This window comes from Varroa destructor, unplaced genomic scaffold (assembly GCF_002443255.2).
Source record: "Varroa destructor unplaced genomic scaffold, Vdes_3.0 BEIS01000001.1, whole genome shotgun sequence".
NCBI classification, from domain to species: Eukaryota; Metazoa; Arthropoda; class Arachnida; order Mesostigmata; family Varroidae; genus Varroa; species Varroa destructor.
Window position 1 is genome coordinate 42,275,693 of NW_019211454.1, and position 25,732 is coordinate 42,301,424.

The window sequence follows — 25,732 nt, forward strand, 5'->3', positions numbered from 1 at the left end:
TTTCAATGAAGGCCAATTGCTCAAGGATAATTCTGGAAATTTCTATGTTAACGACGTTTTGTGCTTGTGACCAATGGCAAAAGAAGTCGTCAAAAATAAAATACTAACAACTAAAAAAAAGTTTCGAAGCATTTGAGGGAATTTGCCCTCTAAAAGGAGTTCGATATTTAAATGTTACTTACTTACATAAATTGACGCAAGAAAGTTTATTAATTTATAGACGAATACGGAGAACCGAAGGAAGGGACTAAAACTTGTAATTCCACAAATATGTAACAGAGTAAAATATAACTAAAAGAAAATCGTACGACCTCAGACGGTTATAGTTAGGAAAAGAACCTAAGCAAGGACTCTGCAGTGCCACACAGGCTGATCGAAGTCACAAAGCTAAAAAGAAGCGTGATGCGAAAAGCGCGCTCCTTAAAATACGCGGAATTATCCGTCTGCTACTCTACCGGAGGACGGGAACTACGACCGTGAAAATTGTAATGCTCTCCCAGTGTTTTATAGAGGATATTATATATGTCTAAAAATGAGCTGTTGATTAGCCAGAAGATGGGTTTTTCTCCCAAATCGACCTGGTTGTCGCGAGAACGTTCGTCCAGTAGAGAAGCCGTTACGAGTCAGTTGCCTAAAATCAACTACAACTACCGAATTAAATTCTTAATCTATTCTGCTATGATTTTATATCACAATGCTATACTAATGTCTTACCATTACTGCAATGCGCATAATGTATTATGTCAAGTGAGATACCGCGTGTTACGGTACACCATGGTCACTTGGGAGGCTCTGCACGTTCAAAGAGTCCGACAATTAAGATTCAATACCTCGCGCTGTTGGCGGCTAGAGTGTATTGAATATTAGACTTGGCAGGCTGCATTACCCCCCCGAAAATCTATTCATAACTGATCCTAAGGCGTACCGATCTCTCGGCTGCTAGCAGAAGCACTTGTCTGCTAGACTAATAGATCAGGCATACACTTGCAGAGCAGCTTCTCAAAGCAAACCAATGATAACCGCAAATAAAACAGCCGGACATTAACCACCTTTTCGCAATAATGTGTATATTACCATCCACACAAGCACTAAATTAGAACGTAAATTATAAGACGCGAACGCCTAAGTAAAAGAGTAACTTTTGATTCTATGAAAACACTTGCCTGACCCACTTGTTCACACGGAACGATTGTCCTTCTCCCAAGCAATTGCGTATGTATACGAATTCACGTCCGTTGGTAAAATCTAACATGCTAGAAGCACCAGTCAGGTGGCACATCCAGTTAAGACAATGTTATTTTGTGCGGTTTGGAGACAGGTCATAGAAGAACATCGCATCGCCGTGATAGTTCTATTGCGCACAGGGTTAGCGTGTTTAGGATTATACTCCTGGAGCTGTTTTTTTTTCAGCCACTTGCTCCGGTTTTAGCCTTCGGTCGACTACACGCCATTAACTCTCATATAATTGAAAACGGTGCGCTAGCTTCACCATGCTGCTTAGACCTATTGTCATAACTCTGGCAAGGTAGATGAGACCACAATAATAGCAGCAGTCGGGCTCGGAAAGTTTTCTATACTACTTTTGGCGAGCGTCTGGAGTACGACCGACCTTCTTGTATACATGCTGACTCGCTTCCAAACTCAGTCAAACAACAAATTTTATATGACTACCACAGAAATGCTGCTAAATCGATTTTCGTCGAATTCGTATGATCGTCATGAGTCAGAAGACCGTAAATAATTGTTACGTCGCATGAACCTAGCGCCCTTCTGCAATCTTTTGCATTTTGCCGCGTCCAGAAAATTAGAATTTTTTAATTCTTCCGAAAAATGTATAATACAGGGTGTCCTAATAAGGTGCATATGCTCTTTACGGGTCCGAACTTTCTGGCCGTTCCTTCCATGCGATACATTGAAAATAATGATTCGATCAAAATCAACTCTTGAACGAAGAAACGAAGGTGGGAATCAACGCATAATTTTGGTGTCCGCAAATTAGGCGCCTATCGTATTTGAGACGTTACAAATGGAACAATTGCATTCACGATCCGTGCGAGCTCTGTATGAAGATAATCCAGAAGGAAAATTATTTTGCAAATTACACTTGGGAAATTACGAACTACGTACGCAGTTTTTGAAAAAAAATTATTCAGATTTTAACGCAGGAATACCAAATGGTCTACCAGGGGCACCAAATTTACCAGGGGCTTCGATGTGGCGCGGCAAGCAGTGGATTAACTGGACCATTCTTTTTTGACTGTCCAGCGACTGGTGCCGGTTCTTACGGCAAGATTCTGTTTTAGCATGCACTCGGGGGGACTTTGAAGGATGGTGAATATGACGAAATTTATTTCCAACAAAACAAAGCGCCTGCACACTATCATTGTCTGCGTCGGGAAACCTACGTAGTAGAAGTAAAAGCCATAGTTGAGGTATCTGCTGAACATTGTAAATCGATTATTATCAATAGGCTATTGATGAGAACAATGATTTTGAAAGCCATGGCAAGATAGAAAAAATTAATTACGGTTTAAATATTAATTGAATAGAAAATCAAAATTGTATTTATTCAAATAGTATTGTGACAGTCCGTATATGTTTTAATCATTTCATATCTATTTTTTTGTCAAAATCACCTAGAACTGTTCACAGCATTGGATTATACCCTTGGGCGGAGGCATCCCTTTGTCACAATCATGGTTTCGTAGACAGTTCGTATTTTCCATCGCCACTGGCTGAGACACGACGCTGTCTCTGTACATCAACTGCAATGGCCATTTCGTTGATCTTTAATCGACATGCTCATGTAATGTTACTGGATAGTACGGCTATCACACGGTTATAATGCTATACGACTATAACAAGCACATGACCGCTTAAGCGGTGCGCTTTGGCGGTAGGTCTCAATAATCGACAAGCTTGGGCACCATTCCAATGATGGACTCTGAGCCATGATACGCTGGTTTTCTATTGATTCCATTGCACAGAAGCGGTAAAGCCGGTAGCATTAAGTGCTTTTGCTTGCTCCATGTAGGTTGCGTGAGTAGCGATCTCTCGTCTTTTGCCCATGTATGTTTGTATAAATTATTCTAAGTAGTAGCTCCACAAGCGAGAAAGAGCCAAGGAACGAGTCGACTAGATCCAATGGCTGCCTACGGCCATATCGTTACTGGCGAACTCTTTTCCTGGCAGTGGCCTCGTGATTTGCCGGTCGCGTTCACTATTTCTGTCGCACCTATCCACTCTTCTCGGAAGATCAAAAGCTGTGCTACTATTTTACTGTGACTACCGTCTGTCCGGACTACCTCGCAGCCTCATGCTCTAAAGCCTCTTTTGGACACTACTGCAGAAGTTAAGAGGTACCCCGTAGTTATGCAGCCTTCGAATGTGTCTCTTCGACATTGTCGATATACTGCTTAGCGTAACTTCTTGTTGTGGAGATAGGACATTTGTAAGAACAATCTTCGTGCGTAGGTGTCTAACGTGACTTGTTCTGAGCTAGTTTACTGATGAAAGGTGCAAGTTATAGATGTCAGAGATCATGACCGGCATTACGTTTCAGTGTAACGGACCGTATGACGCATTACTACCGATCTTGTTCGTCCTATGAGTCGCATACACTCGTACAAGCCTTTCAATAATAAGCATTAGTGATGGCTATTAAATAAGCAGCTGAGCGTTTTGCTTTCACTAACAATTACTTCCTCTTTAATGCAAAGAACGAGCCAAAGATTTACGGTTAGAAAGAGAAGGTCTTTTAACATTTATTAAAATAACAAAGGATACGCAAACTATAGCGATAAATAATAAATTTAATTGTGCAACGTATTTTTAAAAGGGACTCCCTGATATCATTTTTACACTATTACAATAGTACGTTCGTATATATAATAAATGCAATGTCGGAGTTTCCGTTCATCGTTGACCAGACGCATGTTAGAATTATCGGTGTAAAGTAGACAGGAATTAGCCCCAGCTAGGCAAACTAGGCAATCAGGTTGAAACCTGAATTGTACCACGTATGGTATGTTATTGCTGACGTCTACGATGTTAGACGAGGACATTTCGAAGATATGCTAGGACGACAGCAAGTATTTGTTTTAGGTGCATAGTCGAAGTAAGGGACGCGAATGGCCGCCGGCTACAGGTTTATACCTTTCGTTTAGCTCATTTGATTTTTTTCAAACCTAAAAAGACTTAATTTCGTTCGTGGCTATATTTAATAGCATACGTAAGATAGGTAATAGGCGCAGATTTCATGTGGCAGTTGTAGAGTGACACTTAATTCGCAGAATAAGGTGTTGTCAGGCTTTCCGGGTTCTAAAGTCATAGATATAATACCCTGCAGATACAAAATATTTTTGTACACCGTTCTGAATAGCAAACAACTTTGTCTGAATTTGCATAATAGGTGTACGGTGACGAAAAGTTGACTTATTTCTACGACAAGCGAGAAGTTCACAGCTGCCACTTCGGATAGAATAAAACTGCTCACTTATAGAGCTGCTCAAATACACCTGTGACAATATTTAACAGGTACAGTAAAAAAAATTATCGGTTACTTATCAATAAACACTAGAGAATAGCACTTTCAACATACCTCATTGTACTAATACATTATATTATGCGTATAACATACTACTATAAAGAGAGGGAATTCGTCATAAGGTGCTTCTGCTGCAAGTTACACAGTTAAGTTCGACCGTTACTGCAGTGAGTCGCGTTTTTTCTGATGCTGTTTTTCAAACCAGAGACTTTCACCCCACCGTGTACATATATACCGCTCCTAGCTTGTTTAACTATCCCTTTTTGACTTAGGGTCTTCCTACACACCGCATTGACATCCCCTCTCCCTTAGATATAAAGTACTATTTCAACTCAACAGCAACATTAGGTCAAAATAAGGTAATAAAATATAATATTAATCTCTTACCATGAAATATTACCTACCAGAACATACTCATCGGCACTTTTGCTGAGATAGGCCATTGTTTTAAAGATAGGGGTCTTAGGTTCTGGAACCACCTGTCCTTAGAAGTACAAACCGAGTTGAACCCATCTTTGTGATTCCCGAACGAGTAAGACATAGGGAAAAACAATTTTTCTTACAAGCTACTTTCCAACTACGGTATGCCATTTATCGAAACCCAGTTGAAGCCTTATCATTTGGGCACGCCTCTCTTTACCGTAGGTCCGTGTCCTGCCAAAGAGATTAAGGCGTATCGTAACCGAAAGCTGGAAAAGACCAAAGTGACGACGACGAGCCACATTTTCAATTGCCTACAAAAACGAAACTGCAGATTAGGTTCGTTAGCGGTATGGCGAAATACTGTTTTGACCGCAGTCCGATCAGCAGAGTGGAGCAATTAAAACGGTGGCAATGGGACTTGCGTTTCCCGTTACAAACTTTGTAATGGACTTCCGCTTAGAGTATTACGGCCTAGAGAACTTCATTTCAAGAAATTGCAAGGCTAAGTATAGTAGCGTATAGCGCGATAATACAATTTTTAGAACCTAAGAGTGCGATATACATATTCCACACAACCCTTCGCGACTATGCGAAGCAGTGACCCAACTTCCAATTGGCTCTACTGTTTTATACCTTGAAATCAAAAGCTCCAATTGCCAATGAACTGCGGATATTTGCTTTAATCTATTGGAGACATGTTTACACCAAAAATTTCCAATTCCAAGCAAAGAGTTTATATAATAATTATTCTGATTACTTTGCCCTATATTCAAGCTGTATGAGGGTGCCAAGAAGAAAGAACTATTTTTTGTAATACACATGGTATTATAGAACAAACAATCTATTTCGTTCAATTTTGATAATGTTGCAGTTTATTTAAAAATTCGTCACAAGCAAGCGTGTAAGTATAAGTATGAAATTTTGACACGTTATCGAATGGTTGGTGATACAGCGCACGAAAGGTTTTTTTGTGAAAACAGATAATTAAATCAACATTTTTTTAGTTAAGTATGAAAGAAGTATTGTTGTGGAATCTAGTGGTCCTCTCTATTGCATCGAGTACTGTTATTCTTAGACTTAAGAAAAGAACTCGGAGTCTACTTCATTAGACGATCACAAACGCCTAACGAAAAAAGAATCTGAAAAGGCTCGTTTGACGTAGAGGTACTTCGAAAGATTAAAACATATGTATGAGTTTTGCGTAGTTAAATTTTATTTTTGCAACATAATCGCAATAATCACAGACAGGCGCCCTGTCTCGGCTTAATAGCAAACTGAACATCGATGACCACTCCTGGCCTTTTACCGGTCTCACAAACGGCAACAAAAACGCTGCTTTCTAGCAGTTTGTAACCTTACTTATACTGGCCTGATGCGGGTAGGGTAAACATTCATGCTCTCTCGTTTTTTGATTGACAACTGAGCATTTCTGAGAGATAATTTGCAAATACGCAAAAGGGTATTTTTCAGACATTTTTAAATCCGTCTGACTTCTGACTCGATTTGAACTGCAGCTTTCCCACGTGTTTTCGTATCTATACTGAGCCAACATCCACATCCTGAATAGTAAATTCTTCCTTCCTAAATTGGGCCTTCAGGAAGCAACCAGGAGTTTATTTGCTAGGAGCAAGTCCTAAGTACATGACCATTAGTAATTAGCGTTAGGTATATTTACACCAAATTCAATGAGGCTTTTAAGGTTATTCTTTAAAGCATGCGATTCGTTGCCGTGAACCGTTTTAGGATCAGTGTTTTGCAAAATTCTGTCCTCGCTGAGTGCTCATCCTTTCCCAGTCGCTTTATCTTGTTCACTATGTAGATGTACAGTCCTATGCTCTAGGGATATGCGTTACCGCGATATGATTTCGCGCATTTAAGACCGCGCTTTTCCCCTAAGGTAAGAAGTATTCGTCATACATCTCTAGTATTATTGGAGTTCTTCTAGTTCTTTGGTCAGGATTCGACCTGGCTTTAACATCGTTCGTTCATTTTAAGCCATATAATTGCCGTTCGTCAAGCGGGATATTTCAGACGAAGTGCAGCGATACGAGTTGTAACGATACAAAGAAATCTAGATTTTACGAGGCATTAGGAGTTGCATAGAGTCACTGAAAATCGATGCCGCCCTAGCATATCGTATGGCTTATAACGATTTTGAATTGCCCTAAGCATCTGAGGAGACATCCGCGCGTTCTGAACGCTTTAATGTCTCTTGAAGGGTTTACAGTATAGTCCATACGTCAGATCTCTCGGCATTATTTTCCGTCGTACTTCTTCAGCCTTTCAGTTCTGAGTTTTTCAGGCAAAAATTGCACCGTTGAGCAACAACGAGTGTTCATCACAACGAAACGGCCGTGTTAATGGTCACTCGAAGTATCTAAATCTATTCTCTTGCGGATGTCAACGGAGAAAGCCGCACGAATGTGTCTGTGGTACGATAGGGAACGTGATAATAGTTAAAGCCTATACGACCTTTTGGTTGCCTAGCCCTTGAGCGCTACAAACAGTGAAGTCGCTTGACGGAACCATATAGCACATAAATTCAATACAGTAATTGACAAATATGCATGCTTATATAAAATCAACGAGTAGAAATCGAAAGTCGTACTATCTAAACGAACGGCATGATCATACGAGCTCCCCAATCGTAGGCCACTGATTGACGAATCACTGCTCCTAGCTTTTGGAAAGGAGCTACGTTTAGTAATGTAATGAGCGTAACTATACAAGTCTACGTTACTAACGTTTAGCATCATAATTGTTACTAGGACCACTTTTGTTCCACACGCTGCCCTTGACCTGTAGAGGCAAGCTTGATAAACAGTGTACAAAGTAATTCGCTGATTTAAGGCATTGTTTTTCCTAGCCTTCAATCCTGTGACACTTATTTGGTGCGTAATTTTCAATTTAACAATCATACGGCAGAATGATCAAGTGGTTTCCATCGCCTTCGAAATCCATCCGCCTATAAGCATCTTGCTCTCACGGGATTCGATTATCATCTATGTAAAACAATACAGTAGAAACAGCTAAATAGCATTTCTGTTAGATATCATCTCACACGTTCAGAACGTCAATACAAATATGTCTGAAATCAATAAAAAAAACTAGATTAGGTAGTTAAGATTCAGCTGGCGGCTGGACCCGATCCCTTTTTTTGCTAAAGCCATCGTGATAGAAGGTCTTCAGAAGATCAGGCCGGTTGTTTCAGAACGTTTACTGGAATGATGCTATGTTTTGCAATACTGACTAAAAAGCAATAGTTCGATCGAAGAGTGGTCGATGGAAACAGGAATATCAATCTCAATCAATAGGATCGATAGTAGATTAGAATCTACGATTTATACATCGAGTGGGTTTTAGCATAGAAGTATCATCTGAATTGAATAGTGAATACGTAACATTTATCTCCGGTACACAAACATACTTTTTATTTGAAAGAATTTACCGTTAAGTTATTTTCAGATGGCTAGAAACGATATAGCATAGCTCGGCCCCGTGTTAGCCATTTGCTTTGCAAATAACAGTGGCTATATCCCACATAGACAAGCCGAGAGGCTTGCTTAATACCTCAGCTGACTCTTATCTAACCTATAAAATAACAATGAGATTAAAAGTTTTCTATTCGAATTATGAAGGACATAAATGCATATTCAGGCTATGTTCAACTAGGGAAAAGGGTTTATGTTAGACAATTTTGCCTCCAGTTATCCTGGGACCCCTGTTTTCCTGTCTAGTATTCATTGTATTTATTGTATTGGCATTTTCTTATGAGGCGACTAAGAAGGCTAGCAGAGACTATGATCACTGCTCTGAGGTAAAAGTAGATATTAGGCATAACACAATATATATAATGATAAAAATGATCGGTTCGACGCGAGGCTCTAGTTTCAATTATTAGACACAGGGGTCCTGAAATTTTGCAATATGTCTTGCTTTTGTAGGATTACTTTACGTTCATTTTGCAACGTCTTAATTTGAACTTTATATGGGGTGGCCGTCAGCCGGTAAACCTCGTTTACGGAAAACCTTGTTTGCTTTACGGAATAAGTGCGACATTATCGAAATGTCAACTTCATACAAACAAAAGCTCAACAGCACAGTCAATGGTCGTGGCTTTTGCTTCGCCTTAAAGCAGAACGCAGTTACCGTTGCGGTTGCGTCAGGGATTGTTGATTACGCAATTAAAAAAAATCTCGAACTGACCTTAAGTAACAATCATAATGAGTACGCTTAAATTTATTTTTAGCAGCTCCAATCTAAGCAAAGGTCGTAGGTGGGCCAGTCATATTCATGAGTTAACCTAATTTCCCTGTTCGGATAGTAGCGCTATAATATATAACAATAATCGGATTGCTTCGTCATTTTCACTTGGCAAAAACTGAGCAGTACCTCGTCCTGTCGATTCCTCGATTAGTAGGAGGAAACTAGATATGGGAAGCCGTATCTGATACGGGCCTAGATAATGCAATCATGTTATGCTCCCATAGATTAACGTGATGCCTTCGTTAGTGGAGATTAGTTGCAGACGATAAATGATATGGGTATGCGGCGTGTAAGTTAGAGGCGCATCATGGTCGTGCCAGTTTGAAACTTGGTTCTCGCTAACTAGCCGAACTTTGCCGCCACGGCTTTTTCTTCCGCGAACAAATAGAACGGGTCTAAAATTAATCAGCAACTAAAGATGTTTGGTAAGGAGTGGGAACTAGCCGCAGGGGTTGAGATGAAGTTCTGTAGGTCAGCTCGGCTGGAATCGGCTCAAAAGCATAGATATCGCCACGATCAACATTGCTTCTCGGCTGCCAGCATCAATCGCGATACATGAGCGGCATTACATTAACCGCGATGCTGTGAGTCGTAGAGAAGCATGTTTAATGAATCGGAAAATCTGAGTAGACAACCGATCTAAAACGTAGCATCATTTTTCGACGTCACAATTGTTCCGAATTCGGTGGGCTATTTAGTCAGCGGTACATGTTCCTAACTACAAGTCCCCATTAATAGTTCGTGCTTCTATGTTGCTAAAGGAACTTCTTGTGTAGTTATGTAGGGCTTGACGATAGCAAAGCTTGAATTGAACCACCACAGGGAATCACTTAAAAACAATAGAGTTTTCCCTAAGACATTGATTCCTCACTCAGTTCGCATGTCTATATGCACTAATAGTAGAAGTACTATGACCAGTAACAGGGGAATCCTATTCCTGAATAAGTATTCCCGTATCTAAATTCATTTCGCGCCATTTCAATGGGCATGGACAATGCTACTGGTATGAGGATATCACGTAGAAACGCGTAAGAGAATGAGGATTGATATCCAACAAAGTGACATGGGTTACCTGTTCGATTCAAAGCACTTAGTTCACGAGTTGGCAGCGATCATCTGGGAGATTCGCCGAACAAGGTCGTCGAGACTGGCAAAATAAAGGTAGGTAATACCCTACAATTTTGTAACTAAAGTAACTTATGTCCTGCGTTTGCCTTGCCCAGACTGAATGTCCTGCACGTACAGCAGCAAGGCAGGTACTATGAGGGATAAGAATTGAATCTTACTACAGATGTCATTGCTGTAGATAAATTACTTTGTAAGGAGAAATGCCCGTATCACTAATAATATGAGATCTTTTATTTCGCTAAAGATATCTATTATATTTCAGATGTGGAAAGAACAATTACCTGCACCAGTTACGTGAGGCTCCTGGAAGTCGATTCTACTTTTATTATGTTCAGTTAGCGTCCTTTAACAGGCTCAATGGGGCATGTTGTGCCTTAGCTACCGAAATTTCAAAAAAAGATATCGTTTTTATTGTGAAATACAACATTTACCTGAAACTGTTACATTAAAATGTGAGCAATAACTGGAAGAATACATTTCTAGAATTTATTTAGCATAATGCTGGTAATCTTTTGCAAGTTGTTTTTCAAAAAAGGTACATAGAACTTCATCATCTATTGTCGGGTTTTCGAGTTAAAACCGTTGTGCTGCCCAGATATTGTTTAATAAATTAAGAATTAACTAGTATAGTGCTAACGGCGATTTGAAATCTGGGCCAATAGTTTATATTACCCCTATTATAGACGAAGCTTTATTCCCCTTATAGATTTTCAAAAGCGTATACGATATGATGTGGCGCAAGGCATTTTACATCGATAGGTTTCTGCTGGACTGCTACATTACTAGATGCCTAAACAAGGTACGTAAAGATCAAGCACCACAATAAATCCGAAACGAGTCCTTTAACCATGTTGATCATTTCGATGCATTGTTGGGCACGGGTTAGCTAATTTAGTAAAATATAAGTTTAGCGGACATTACATAACATTTACAGATAAGTAACCTGCTTTAACTTCCTCGGTCTTGCGTTTTCTCGCTTCTGAACATACGAAATTAATTCATACATAAAAAAAAATTGCGCAGCCTTTGTACACATTTACTTTTTATTATTTACACACTCAAATTTATATAGATATGACTCCAGATCAAATTCTTGGACAAATATGCCTAGATATTCGAAATAGATCCGACATTGCAAAGGGACTTGATTATTTACAATACGTCTGCAAAAAAAGGATTAAAAACAATACAACACCAGGAGATGACGCTTAAAGAAAAGCTACGTAACGCCGACAGACAATTGGCTGGAGATTATTTATTTGGAGTGCAAATGGCCTATTAATAGCAGGAAGGTGTTAAGTATCTTCTCTGTAATGGCTGGATGCATCCTCGTTGCGGCTTACTACGATCAACGGGTTTAAGTGATCATTCTTAGGTAAATTCTATTAAACGTCTCCAATGGGAATGAGGAAACAGCTGAAGTAAGAAATCTTATTATAGAAAAAAATTTTTAGCAGATCTTAGCGAAGCGGCTCAGGAGAGCTAATGAGGAATTAAACAGGGTGAAGTCACAAGTTGAATTAACTCTTGGCCGTTTAAAAAGATGCCACTTAAAAACTTGCATTATACAGACAATTGAGAGTACCGAGACCGGAGCAGAAACACCATTTCGATCGAACGTCAGATGAAAGCGCTTATAAAACGGATACAGAAATGTAACAATGTTAATAGTTCAATTAAAACGCCTTAATTGAAACTGCCTATTATCAAAACTCGGGTGAAGACTAGGAGATCGTATGTAACAAAGGTATGCCCAGGTGCAGCTATCGGATGACTATATAATAATTAGAGAACTTCAATTTTAGTGAAAAAATTAAAAATTCATACGAATGAGGTTAGCGGTCTTAGGCATTGACCACCACATCTGTAAAAAAAAGACACTGAAATATTTCGATACCTCGATCGACTTCGTAGGCACTGCAAACTAAATCCACATGATGACCACCAGCCCAATACTGCTAAAATAATAATATAATAATGTATAATATAATACATAATAATAAAAATAATAATAAGCTTCGCTGTATTTGATCGAATGTACGCTCTACTGTAGGAGACTCGGTACTTTTTACCTATATCTAAAACAGCAGAAAGTAAACATAGCCTTTACCACAGACCCGTGGCTTGCAGAGAAAAATGCCAGCTCCGCTGAATTAAGCCACGGAGATAACTTTGAAACACTCAAAAAAGATACGTCCTTTCAAAATGGAGGCCAACATATTCTAGTAAGAAAAGACCTTTCATATACCGAGGTCTAGGCTGCCGATTCCTTAGATGAGATCATTGCCTGCGACATTACGCCTTCCGCTAGAATGGCAACGTTGATATCGGTTTACTTCTCGCTGGCCGGACTAGCCCAGGAACTGTAAAATCACACCTTCACAATGGTGAAGAAGTTCACCAAAAAGCAACAAAGACTTGTAAATTCGTTGCACACCGACATACTATCGGGCTATCTCGATCGATCGCAAATAGGTCGAGAAACTTCCCAAGATCTACAACAGCTAAAGAAACGTTTAACGACCGAATGAGGACGACTAATATTTTTCTCAGATTCTGTGCTGCGCAGGGCCTTGCATAGCTTGTAACAGAACGAACCCGCCATAATAACCTGAAAGAGCGATCTCGCGCACGACGACTCAGTTCCGAAAATAAAGGTGCAATCCGGTCCCATAAGATCAAATTATTGGAAGCTTTGAATTCACTGCCGGAAATGCTTATTTGGTCAAAACCACACATTACGAAAAGGTCAATTTTACTACGATTAAATCAATCCTAGACCAGTTCTCATTCATCGAGAACTGCGCGAGTACAAACGGGTAGCATCTAATAAGGAAACTCATGTCTGCAACAAAATTGACATGCTCTTTATATCTCGGCAAATCACAAGGCTACATCAAGCCCTTACAAGAACGGAAAACAAGGATACTATCCTCTTTACCCAGAACGAAATTAATGTAACGCGTTTTTTTTTCAGTACAGGCAACGTATTACGAAGGAACACACTCGACTTTAAAAATGTCGACAACTACGTTTACAGGCAAATTGTAGTAAATGACTTTTACGTTAAGCTGATGCAACATACACCACCGACAATCAAGGAAACGTTGAGACCCGAATAACTACTTTCAAAAAACATCCAACGATCAACGAAACTTGATAACGAAACGAAGGACGTCCATTTGCGACCCCTGGCGAATGCTGCGGCCGATGCCGCTCACTACGAAGCTGGCAATGTCCGGAGAAGCCGCAGTTAAAAACGAATGAAATGCGGGACGAATTGCCGTCTACCAAAATAAAGTTCAGGTTGTCAGTGTGCACCGCACGTTTTTCGAAAATCGTTCGACGAAACAAATGAAAAAACAGCAATCTTTGAAACAAGTATTATATACCCTGTCCACAGAAATGATCAAAGACGGACTTCTCCAATAAAATGCTAAAATCATACATTTTCGCAGCGTGCAAAATGGCAATGCATAGGAACAGATATTGGATGCAGAGTTTGCTATAGACCAGAAGACCGTACAATGTCCTATCTATTGAATATTAAATTCGACCGAGCAATTAAGTGCAGTAAAGCCCAGTGCTCCGAAGTTACGTACTTTGAATTCAAATATACTTTTCAATGCACCACACACCCAAACCTGATATATTGAGCCGGTCTTTTGGTAACTTGGCTCGAAATTTTTTCAGCACAAAAAGTTTTTAAAAATCACGAATGATGAATATTCTAAGAGTGTTAGTGGAACGCCTCTGAGTCGTCAACGTACTCTTGCGTATATACATTCTCATGTACACACTGGCATCGTCATCGACGGTAAAAATATACACACTTGTAAACAATCCATAAAAGAAATCTATCATGCAACAAGGTTTAGCCAGACATCAATAGGCGAATCGAAAGACTTGCCCTTCAACGACCTCGTGAAAAAATCGGCACCACTATATATATATAGCATAGATGGGATAAATTTTAAATTTCAAAATGTGATTAAAGAGTTATATATCATTACGTCTACTTCGCCATATAGAAAACGTGAATGAAACAAACAACGGACGTTGTGCGTCATAGCACACAACGTTTCAACTAAATTCTAGAATCCTCTTCCTAATTTGTACGCTAAACTATTCCGTATACATATATATACGGAATACTGATGATTTTCACAGCGCTAGTATCACAGGCTAGTGTCACAGGCGCACGTCTAACCATAATTAGGGAGCCCTTAAAAAAAAAATGCTGTGAATAAATATGAAGGAAGTGTACTACAAAATAGAAGTGTATCAATATAATATAGATCTAGCTGGGATTACAGTTATTGTAGATCGCTTATAGATGATTGACAAAATTATGAGAAACGGAGAAAACACAAGCGCATAGTCGAGAGTTTAGAATTATCGACGCCGGAACCGATGTTAAATAACCTGTGTTAGCAAAATTCGTGACGTAGATTGTCTTTTTTAATGGAGACAACCGTGTATACTAGGTTTTTCTAGCCTTCTAGTAGTTACTACAAACTAAAAACTGTTACTAAAAACTGGAAATGTATACATACAAACATTAACAATCTTCGTAATTATCAGCATCACTTACATAGACAACACTTGAATTTGGTTTACAATTAATGACAAAATAATGAATAAATAAAAGCACCTTTGCGTGCTTAGTAAATTGCGTGTATCTGCGTGCTCGATCAAATATATTTATTTGAAATTGGCGCGTAAACATAAATCCGGATCAAATTAACCTTAAACGCAAATAAACGCACGTATACTTCCGTTCAAAAGAAAACGACGGCCATCTTAAGCTCTACATAAAAAAAATTTATGAATGTATGCCTAATACTTCAGAACTCCTTCTGTAAGTCATTTATGTGTATTATAAGTGTAAGTAAGCTCTTTTTTAGCGATTTTTTTAGTCGTTTTGGCCTTTCCGATTTTAGTGAAAAGAAATATGACGGCCAGTACCGAAATGGTCACCTGTTTGTTGATTCAAATCTCGCTTCTGTCCATTACATATATCGATTTATTCTTGTTGCTATATTTTTGGCCCTATTTTTTTTATTTTAAAGCATGATAGTTTACTACACCCATTTCAACTCTCTTAATTTTGAAGGTGTTCGCCCTACTGAGTGGACAGTGAATAGCAAAGAAAGATCTGTATTCCCTCATCGTATCGGCTTTGTTATATGGGAAGTCATGCAACAACTCGGCTTTAAGGACGTGTTAGGGTAAAAGGCTCTACCAAGTAACCTTAAAGGATCAAGAAAAATGATCCATTTCCTTTACTTAATATTGCTTATTATTTGGATTTTTAATGGGATGGAAATGTATTTGGATACAGGTTCAAGCTTAGACCACCTCCGTTTCTCTCAGATTAACGGATGAACACCCTTATTCACTTGACGCGCATTAAACTCAAATTCTTTTGCGGCCGTTTAGAAACAGTACCGCAGATCTACTTAATAAGCTATAAATGTGTAAGAAACTTTTTTATTTTTCAAAATTAACACAAGTGGTACAAGAGAAAATCCGAAATCAGGTTTGTATTTTCAAGGTGAAATAAGTACAAGCAAATAACAAGTGTCTGACTTAGCCAAGAAATGATTGACAAGCGAAATGTGTATTATGCACTTTTGCTACGAAACATTTATTTTCAAGTTGCTACGAACTTCAACAAAATGTATAGCTTATATTAAAAAAAACTATTGTCTTAGTTCCTAGTATCAAACAAATTTGGGAGAATCGGTATTGGGAGTCCTTAATTCGAAAATCGGTAGGAAGACATTTACTATGCGCATGGAATATTAATATAGCCTAAAAGATTGATACAGCAGACGGAAACTTTGAGACGGTGCTGAGAGCAGTCCCCCTATCGTCCATGCATGCGTAAAAATGATTCTCCTTCAACCAAACAAAAAAGACCGGCGCCTCACACTGAATGACCGAAAACCTATCTATTACTTTGTCATCAAGGCCGGCATCGCCACGGGCAAGTACTGATTATCTTATGCTTTCGACGACACCAGCTCAAAATGTTACAATTTGCCTTGTCAATTTTTTCATGTATTTATGTCATTAATAATGTTTTTTCTGTTTAGTCAAGTCACGGGGCTTGAAAAAACACGACCGAGGACTGTTTTAGTTACATGCTATGTAGCTGGCTCGTTCAACATGGCCAAAAAATGGAAGAAGACAACATTAAGGCCATAAACAAACGACCTGATTACAATAGTATTGTACAATAGTGCAGGGTCTTCACAAAACTCCCATAAATGGAAGCAAGGCGAACCTGACTAGGGTCATCAAAAGGGTGGCGCGTGAAACACCTCACTACGAAGCAAACAATCCTACGGGCAAAGGAACAAAATTTAAAGACTCTAACGGCGCTCCTTAAATGAAGACTAAATAAAGCGGCAAAAGTACTCAGAAGAATTCATTACTTAATAATAACCATCACCAGCAACAAGAGCAATAACAAAACGGATGATAATTTCCACCGTCCTGTACAGATTAATAACATTGCTGACATGTAGTAGGTTCCTTCCTCGGTACTGCCTGTATAGATGACAGGTTAGCGCAAGCTCCGAGAGATACGGGACGATTACGATGGAAAGTTAGCCAAGAGACTCAAGCAGCCACATGCCCTGGAGTAGGGTGCAGTCTACTCGACATGTCTCGAGTAAAAGGGATAAAGCGATGCAGTAAAATAGACTTGAAAACGTTAGAATATCCTGTCGCACTGGGATTTCTGGACAGTGAATTGCAATGAAACGGGGAGAAATGGTAAGCCCAAAGCAAATATAAACCCTGCTTAGCAGAATGAGAACAATATCTGACGAAGGGTAGCCAAAAGTCATACTGAAATGGCAAAAGCTCCGAGGAGTAGCCCGACGTAATACAAAATAATACAAATATGCATAAAATATGAATAAAAAATACAAATATGCATTCGGTTGTCGGCAAATGAAAAGCCACGTCAAAACCAATATCATGTAGCCATAGGGCAGTAAGTGTCCAAAGTGGTCAGAGATCGTCGACTAAGCAGAAAAGAAAGGTCGCAATATACATGAGGTGCGCATATATATAGATTACCCCACTACTGACGCTGGCACGTACAGGAATATAGCACGTCAAACGATTCTATAGATACTTTTTCAAACCTGACATGCGGGTATGTCATGCCAACAACGGTATCGGACAAAACTAAAAACGTGTAGAACGTGTGTCAATATGAATATGACACGAGTCATCTAGACAAGCGCGCACTCTTACGGCGACTAGGCCTTTTAGAGACGATAAGAAACCTCATCTATTTGAGAAACAAACATGATACTATGGATTTGTGAGTTTAATTCTTGAAATATACACTATGCTAACCTTTTTTTTTTAAGTCAAAAGGCATACAGCACGACCGCCGTGAAGGAAAGCACTGTAATGACGGATCGTTTTTATGCCAAAAAGTCCATTATCAAACCATTTTTATAAGGCTAAACTAAAAATTTAAGGTAATCTGACCGCAGTATAAATATATACAGCTAAAACCATATTCAACATATCCACTATCGGGGTCAGCTATTTGAAACCATATGTCATCCATCTAGTAAATTCCAGTTCTATCATCTTTACCGCCGTTGTAAGTACACATTTAACATGAACGTCATTAAATGTTGAAGTAACCTGATGAACACATAGAAAGCACCGTAGTATGCCCGAACAGTATCTTAGGACATAAAGTCTAGATTTGCTTTAGATGAACGCAATCATCGGTGAGGTTAAGGTAGAGTCGTGGGTTATTCGGCTTATTGGAAAACATAAGGAGCTATGAAAGACCGCTATATCTGGACATCAAAAGAAACTCGCGTACCTACAAAGAAACACGAAGGCAGAGAGTACACAAAAAATACAAGCATTAAAGTGGGTCATCACAGCTGCGCAAAAAGGGTTTCAGTATCGATTTGAAGTTTGCTGCCACTGGAATCCGATTTCCTTTTGTGAAAACGCTACATAAGGACTACAAAAAAATTCAAAAGCCATCATAGACTGCTTACAAGAAATACGAAGTGGAGCACAATATTGGCAGTAATGGGAGGAATTTTGAAGATGGCAAAAATCTTCGATTTTCTATTGCCAGATTCTTATTTTGTAATAAGAAATAAGATAAATTAACAGGAGTTTTTAGACAAATATTCTGTTTTTAAAAGAAAAACCAAGAGACTTGAGCGAGGGTAGTGCGCGTACATAGGCATATATGAGACTGTTCAAACCAATTGCAAAACAAATGGAAGTCAAGTAAAGGCTTATTTTTTTATACTCAATACGGCCTATCTAATAGGATTAATACTAAACGCTGAACACGATGAGAATATGACGATTAGCTAATGTAAAGTCGTTGGCTACATATTCTTCTCAATATTGTAGTGTTGTGAGCAAAAATTTTTGGCAGAAACGCAAAGGTTTTTCCTGCCCGAAATAACAGACGACTTTCACGGAGAGGAAATAAAATATAGCCAAGAACCTTTCTGATAAGCTGCACAGCCACAAACAAAAGGCCTGATAAATATCGTGATTAATAAACCAGCTAGAATCGAAAACCTGAACTGGAATACCAGTTTTACTGAACCAGCACGATTTAGGCAGCCGAAAATTTCAGTCTGATTAAGTAATATCCCGCGCGCTGTGTTCTTACCGATCATTCTTGTTCTCATATTATAGGTTTAGCACTATTTAAAGGGCAAATCTAACGATGAACCTTTTGCGAAACCTAAAATTATCGAAACAAAGAGACCGTTTGATCAATGTAGGGTGGAACTCGGTGGGTTTACAAATATTCTGACAGAAGAGGGTGACGTCTATAGATCGGTAAAAGCTAAAGTCATTTTTTTGACAATACAGACTACGTTTTGATGCAATTTTTTGATCTTCGAGCAATGCAACATTTACCTATCCTTTACCTATCAAATTCCATAGGCATATTGGCGCACCGTGTCATCTGAATAAAGAAAATTATATTGGCAGATAATAATTTTCATTTTCGACCCAAGTTATGGGCGACTCAGTACAGTACACTGTGTGCTGAGATTGTCAATAGTGAAGTAAACATAAGACACTTGCTGCACACCCAACTATTGCCTAGCCAACTTATTTTAGCGGAGTTTGCTAATTAAGTCGAAAACAAACATCTATTTTCCACTTTACATAAGAACTTCCATTAACTTCCTCGCTAAGTGACTAAAGTAACTGTGATGAAAACCAGTGGCTTATTCCTGCAACACGGTTCTCCTGCTGCTTTTTACCAACTGTTTTAAAATAGAACACAATACTATACAGATTTAATTTCAAAATTCAAGCAACTCTAGAATATGCTATCCGGTTTTCATGGCGATAGGAAACAGTCACAAATATAGTTTTTGTTTATTTCAACAGTAAACCCTTGACTCATAATGTAAGATATATATAGAAAAACAACGAATTACTGTATAAAAATAAATAAGTAACACACGTTAACTATTTCTCTAATATAGTCTTTAACGCTGGTAGGATCTAAGCCCCATTATTCAGATAAACTGTTGAGCGACATATAAGGATTTAGACAGCTCTGGCCCTATACACAATGGCGATATGTATCCACTCAAGATTTTGTGGAACGACAGGTGCGTATTATTATTATTGTGCATGAGCCGAAGAATACGAGGAAGAATAATATTCTTCGTCATATTCTTCGGCTGGAACATATTGCTATAGAACTATAAAACCAGGTCGTGGCTTAAAATTAAGTTAAAAGCAAATATGTTAAGCTGAATATGCAATCGAAATGACTCTAACGATTTTCATTCTTCTGAGTTGGTGCAGCATTCATCACTATAACTTCTTTTTGTTGAGATACTGATCCCTTATAAACGTTTCTGAGCGTACGTGTAAATTCAAGCACGCCATTCATTCAAAATGGGCTTATCGTAGCCGTATCATTACAATTTAAACAATAACCCGGTTCTGGCTGTTCTCAAGTAGAAAATGGGAAGCTATTTCGAAATTAGCCGCGCAAATTTTCGGAGAAGGACGTACCCTCGCGTCCCGTTGTGTTGCCCATCCACAAACAGCTGATCCGCTCCTGGTAGATGAAGAGCCACAGCTACCGAGGAAACGCCTTTAAGTTTCGCTCGTTGCTTTTACATGACTTTGTGATCGCTTATTATTTCGTGCGTTAATCGAATAGTAATGGTAAAGCGAAGAAGTCTGCAGTTGCACACGACACTGCCTGCGGAAATGAGAAACGTTTATTAGATGTACATGTGGATTGCGGGTCGAATACATACCGTGTACGTCACCAGTTGTTACAATTTTCCTTTATTCAAAATGTATTAGTAGGTCATGAACGATATTTTGAATATATAAAATTGAACATAACTAGTTATTGGGTCTGACCAATGCAAGAAGTAAGCCCTCATGCTTCAGATCTGTGGCCAAGAAATTTTATTTATATCACACGACCTCTAGGCAAATGAAAGCTATATGCCGTATTTAACGCAGCTTACAGTTACACCTTGTAAACAGTTACGCCTTCGAATACAGCGCACTTACGACCTGAAGCAGTGTTGTTACACCTTGCGCACCGCTTAGGTGTATTAAACTACACTAATACTTTCCTCTTTCAATCGATTTAATTACATTGATTAACCTAGAATTTATTTTATTTTGGAAAATTGCAGACCAGATAATACTAGTGTAAGGTGATGCCACAGTCATCGGTGTTATAAAAGCACTTAACGGTATGTGCCATGTTCATGAAATTCAAATCCTATGTTTCAGCTGTTTCTGTCTAAATTTTCTACGAAGTCAGCATTTTAGACCTTTGACATAAAAAACCCTTCCACTTTCGCTTATTGTACTTCGTGGCTCTGTCAATGCCAAGAACAAAACAACTGAACCTCAAGTCGTTAAATTCAGCTAATTCAGCTAGAAATTCGGTTTTAAAATATCATTTTTTCACTCACAAGGATTTTTGCATTTACACGATCCTAACATTTGCCATCCTCAAGTAGGACTTAGACTAGTTTAGTCTATTTTTTTATATATACGTTAAGCATAGTAATTCCATTAAAGTGAACATGTTGAATTACCTATGAAGCACCTAGGGTAGCTCCATGCGCATATTTTTTTTACAGGTATTCATTCATCACACAAACATTCCATCAAAGCATGGCTGTGCATAATAGCCTCTGCAGATTGATGCGCACGCTTGTTTACAGATGGTGCTTCAATCTTTTTGCAGGACAACTTCAACTAAGGCCGAAGACTCTGCGAGAGATATCACAGGGTTTAGTTCGCGATTGTTGAGATAGCTGTGGCTGACTAAGAGATCACAAAATACCATGGAATGGAGAGACACATAGAGCCGTATATATCGTAGGCGCATATGGAAACTGTGTGACTGCCGGAGCAAGCGCTCACCTTATAGATCTCTGTGTTTGTGTCAAAAGGGTTCCGGTACCGAAAGGTTAGAACGCATTCCATTCCGATGGTCAGCCAGGAAAAAACGACTTCATTTTACCTCAGCCACGAGGTTTCATATTATGAATATCGAATATTGAGTTGAACACTTGTACACGCTTGAACCTGTATTGCAGTCAGTGCGGGTAAATTAATAAGGGTGAGCTAACCCAGCGAACGTTGCAATGTTTTAGTACAATTAAGTGATCAAGAACAGGTTGATTGGTTTTCGTTTTCTCAATAGCAATAGTACAAAACGTTTGCGTCGTAGCATAAGATTCCCACGTTAATTATCATAACATAATGTAACCTGTAGATATTTACACTGCATAGTTTGAAATGCCCTAAAACTGCGAAGTGTTTTAAAAACGTGGACAAAATATGTTTAAATCGACGAATGATCACGAGTAACTTGCCGGTACACACTCTCTATATTGGGTTCCAACATCAAGTCCTAACCATAAATCAGTTCCTTCAGCAGAGACCAATGCTTACTTAAATCGATCTACAAGCTTCATTTTGAACTATTTTATTATATATATATAAATCACGATCTTGAGAATATTCGAGATTAGCGTAAAGCCTTATCAAACTTTAAAAAAAGTCTAGTCCTATGACCATGCGGTGAGATAATTTGAGCTTGATCTGGCCATTTTGCTTTCAGTAGGGATATCAGCTATATGTTAGAAACAATCAATCAAACCCAACTGCAGGCTGGGTTTGAACCTGCAGTTCAAACACTGCACAACAAACAGAATGCGCTAGCTATAGCAGGAATATTTGTTTACGCAAAGCTCATACTCTTTGCGATTATGTTAAGATTGGCCGAAAAATATTGATTTTATTATTTTTTACAGCAAATAAATGGATAAGATCTGGTGATTTGATGTCAATCTGGGACAATTATTTCTAAAGCGTTTGGATGCTTCGTGAAAAACGAAGTCGTGCACTGTCAATTGGACTGATGAAGGCAAAAAAATCGGGTCATTAAGAAGCTAAACTGATCTGTTAACGATACGTGTTTTGTTAACAAAAATATGGCAGTGCAAAGCATCTTTCATATTATGCCAATATTATTTAGGTAAACAGGTATTAACATACACCCTAAAAAGCTCGTGGACAGGTTTTTTATAAGCCACTATCGACCCCGATCGTTTTTTAAGAGTTTTTTTTTTATCTGATAGACTCTATTGCTTTTCGAAAGTTATATAATATATAATAGTTCAGTAATATAAAACGCCAATTAGGTACAAAGCCTAGGTGAGATCGAAGTAAAATAAGATGATTTGGGATGTCATACACGTAACTTATTTTGAGAATTCCGTTCTGTTAGACGATATCGGAATCTCTTTATAGAGATTTTGTATTTATATGCATTTAAATGTGTTAGTGTACGCAGAAACTTAGATATTTCGGATAAAATATATTTCTGTATTTCTGTGTGCGTTAGCGAAATTGTGTTGAGTAGAGCAAAAGTAAAACCGGTATCACTAAAACGCAACATCAACGTAACGTTTAAGACATTTATATACTGGAATTCTAAATTTAAGTGAAACGTTTCGGATCACTTAGAGCTCACTATGGAGTTGGCCTTTTCCATGTGACAAAGGTTCTTTTTTTTGTGTATTTTGGCTGTTTGATCGGGTAATTTTTGAGTTTTCGTTCGCTAGCCTACAGCCATGCATCTTATTATAAATAAACCATCAGTTCTTCCTGAGCTAACAAACTATGCTTAATGGGTGGTGGTTATAACGACTAGATATCACTTACACACTACACTCAGGATCGCTTTGCAGGACCTCATTTGGCTGTAACATTGAGAAAAGTGTAGACGGTCAAGTATCCCATAGTTCCAAGGTCGAAATGATATTACCGTCCTCTATGTATAGAATTACAAAAATGCGCACCTCTGACCTTCTTGTAGTCCTATTAGTTAATCATACCAGCTGCAAAAGTTCACGCTGTTAACAATTCGTTTTTATGGTGGACCGCCTGAGCTTGCTAGCGCAAAGACAAAGACAATCCATTTCAACAGAGGACTTGTATTATGTTGTATTTATATGTAATTAGCATCGGCGTTTACAAGCTAAACGTTCGAAGTAATATCTTAAAGAACTGCTTTCTTTGCGGATCGGAAAGACGAGTGACGGATAAACGCATGATTGCTTGGATCCGACAACTCTCTATTCCTGTGGATTTCTAAATAGCCATTTTTAGTTTGACCAGTGTGCCATACTGTCAAGTATCCAGCAAGTGGAACTGATAAAATGCTAAAAAGCTTTTGGCTGTAATAAACAGTGGAGCCCACAAGAAGCACTCTGGTACTGGTCGTACTGATGGTATCTTTAAGCGCGCACCTTTTTTTCACATCTTTAGGACACGCGACGATCGAAGGCAGCAGTAGAAGGAGCTGTACGTTCGTATTAGCAAAATCCAAAAATCGATCAATCAGTCAATGGAACAGTTTTAGTGAGATCGGCTTCCGATAGGTTTAGTTCCCATAAAAAAAAAAAAAACATTTTTTCCATTCAGTTTTTGTCTGGCAATGGCAGTCATCTGCAACAAAATTTTGGTTAGACGCGTCATTGCATAATGCAGTGGACCTATGTGGGATGACCATTTAAAGTAGATTCTATAAAGAGTAGATTCTAAAAAAAATTATAGTGAGTTAATACTCATTATTATTCATGTGGCAAGCGGACGGAGTTGAACACATTTGATAACGAGTATAATTTCTTTCTAGGAAGCAATTATGGTAATTATCAATCTGTAAATAAATATCGTTATTTATTATTCTATGAACTAATGAACATGATTTACATTACAACATTTACTGTTCCATAAATTAAACACAATACATTTTGTTGAGAGGAACCAGGCGTGCTACTAACTTTACTTCATATATTAACGTGAAGAACAATAATAATCGTCGATATTATACGAATGTGCTATAATGAACAATCGACTGGTTGACTGATATTAGAAAAAAAAAAAAGATATTAACTGCTTTATTAGGTAATCCATTAGCTGTACAGGGTATTTTCTTACTTCCTCGTTTTCTTGGCAATTGCATACTAAACACAGAAAAAATTAAAGACTATACAAATATATTTAGATAAAATTTAGAACGTAAATATTCTTTTTTATGCGTCTAATGTAGCTGAACCTAAATTTAAGTGCCTATAGTTCGTCTAAACTTAAAGATTCTGCTTTAGTTCCTCGTTCTGCAACAGTTTTCTATACATCACTAATTAATTTAGGTCACGTTCTCACGCAGCTTGTCCACTGAATTTGGAAACAAACTAGCTGGTCTAGCTTTGGAATCGCGCGTGGGTGGGCTACATTCTAGGTATTGTTTGCTTTAGCAGAAACGTGCTTAAACTTAAAGATATCTGAGGTAATAGAGGTCTAAAACCGCATATAAAGGTTAATTTTGTGTTACGTACCAGCATCTGAAACAATGTATAACGGCAGTAGAACCAGACGTGCAAGCTAAAGCAGTTGTTTAGGTTATATGATTTCTCTGTTTTATTTAGAGCGCATGGATATCACACGAACGAAGCGATGTGTGTGGCTTGCAGACAATACCATACTGTGGAAATACCCGTTAAAGGATATGTGTCACTAGTTAATTTGAGCTTTAAGCTATGTCAGAGCGCTTGCGTAATAGTGTAAGGGCCTTACTAAAATCTGGAACGTTGCCTTTTGTGTAGCTTGTTTTTCAATAGAGATGAATATTTAGAGAAGGACACGTATTGCAAAGGAAAACGGGATAAAAAATATTTGAAAAAAAACCTTCTTTCACCGCTGTGTAAATCTCTTAAGGAACTGCTGGAGTCTTAAGGGATGGTTATCTCCTTTTTAAAAATATGTTACGGC

At 38.4% G+C, this 25,732-nt stretch overlaps 1 protein-coding gene and 2 long non-coding RNA genes across 8 annotated transcripts in view; 2 read left to right on the top strand and 1 right to left on the bottom strand.

The window, feature by feature from the left end:
- Positions 1-20,566, bottom strand: part of LOC111252529 (parathyroid hormone/parathyroid hormone-related peptide receptor-like) — a 99,446-nt gene extending 78,880 nt beyond the window's left edge. The window contains exon 1 of the mRNA XM_086977985.1: positions 20,429-20,566. Within this exon, the coding sequence (XP_086834111.1) occupies positions 20,429-20,453 (25 nt within the window). The 5' untranslated portion in view covers positions 20,454-20,566. The remainder of the gene's footprint in view (positions 1-20,428) is intronic.
- Positions 2,951-15,038, top strand: LOC111252531 (uncharacterized). 4 transcript variants are annotated; one of them, XR_002674263.2, is made up of 5 exons: positions 2,951-3,359; positions 4,412-4,536; positions 10,154-10,396; positions 10,626-11,162; positions 13,404-15,038. It is a non-coding gene; the product is annotated as an uncharacterized LOC111252531 (long non-coding RNA). The 4 variants fall into 4 exon arrangements; XR_002674262.2 differs by having other exon boundaries at positions 10,160-10,396; XR_002674264.2 differs by having other exon boundaries at positions 2,953-3,359; positions 10,258-10,396.
- The window catches only part of LOC111242873 (uncharacterized), a 20,632-nt gene continuing 15,366 nt past the window's right edge, over positions 20,467-25,732 (top strand). The window contains exons 1-3 of one of the 3 annotated variants that reach the window (XR_015319496.1): positions 20,467-20,682; positions 21,073-21,132; positions 21,636-21,860. This is a non-coding gene — a long non-coding RNA (uncharacterized LOC111242873). Of the gene's footprint in view, positions 20,683-21,072; positions 21,133-21,635; positions 22,747-25,732 lie in introns of those variants that run through there. The other 2 variants (XR_015319495.1, XR_002670187.2) reach the window with 2 other exon arrangements.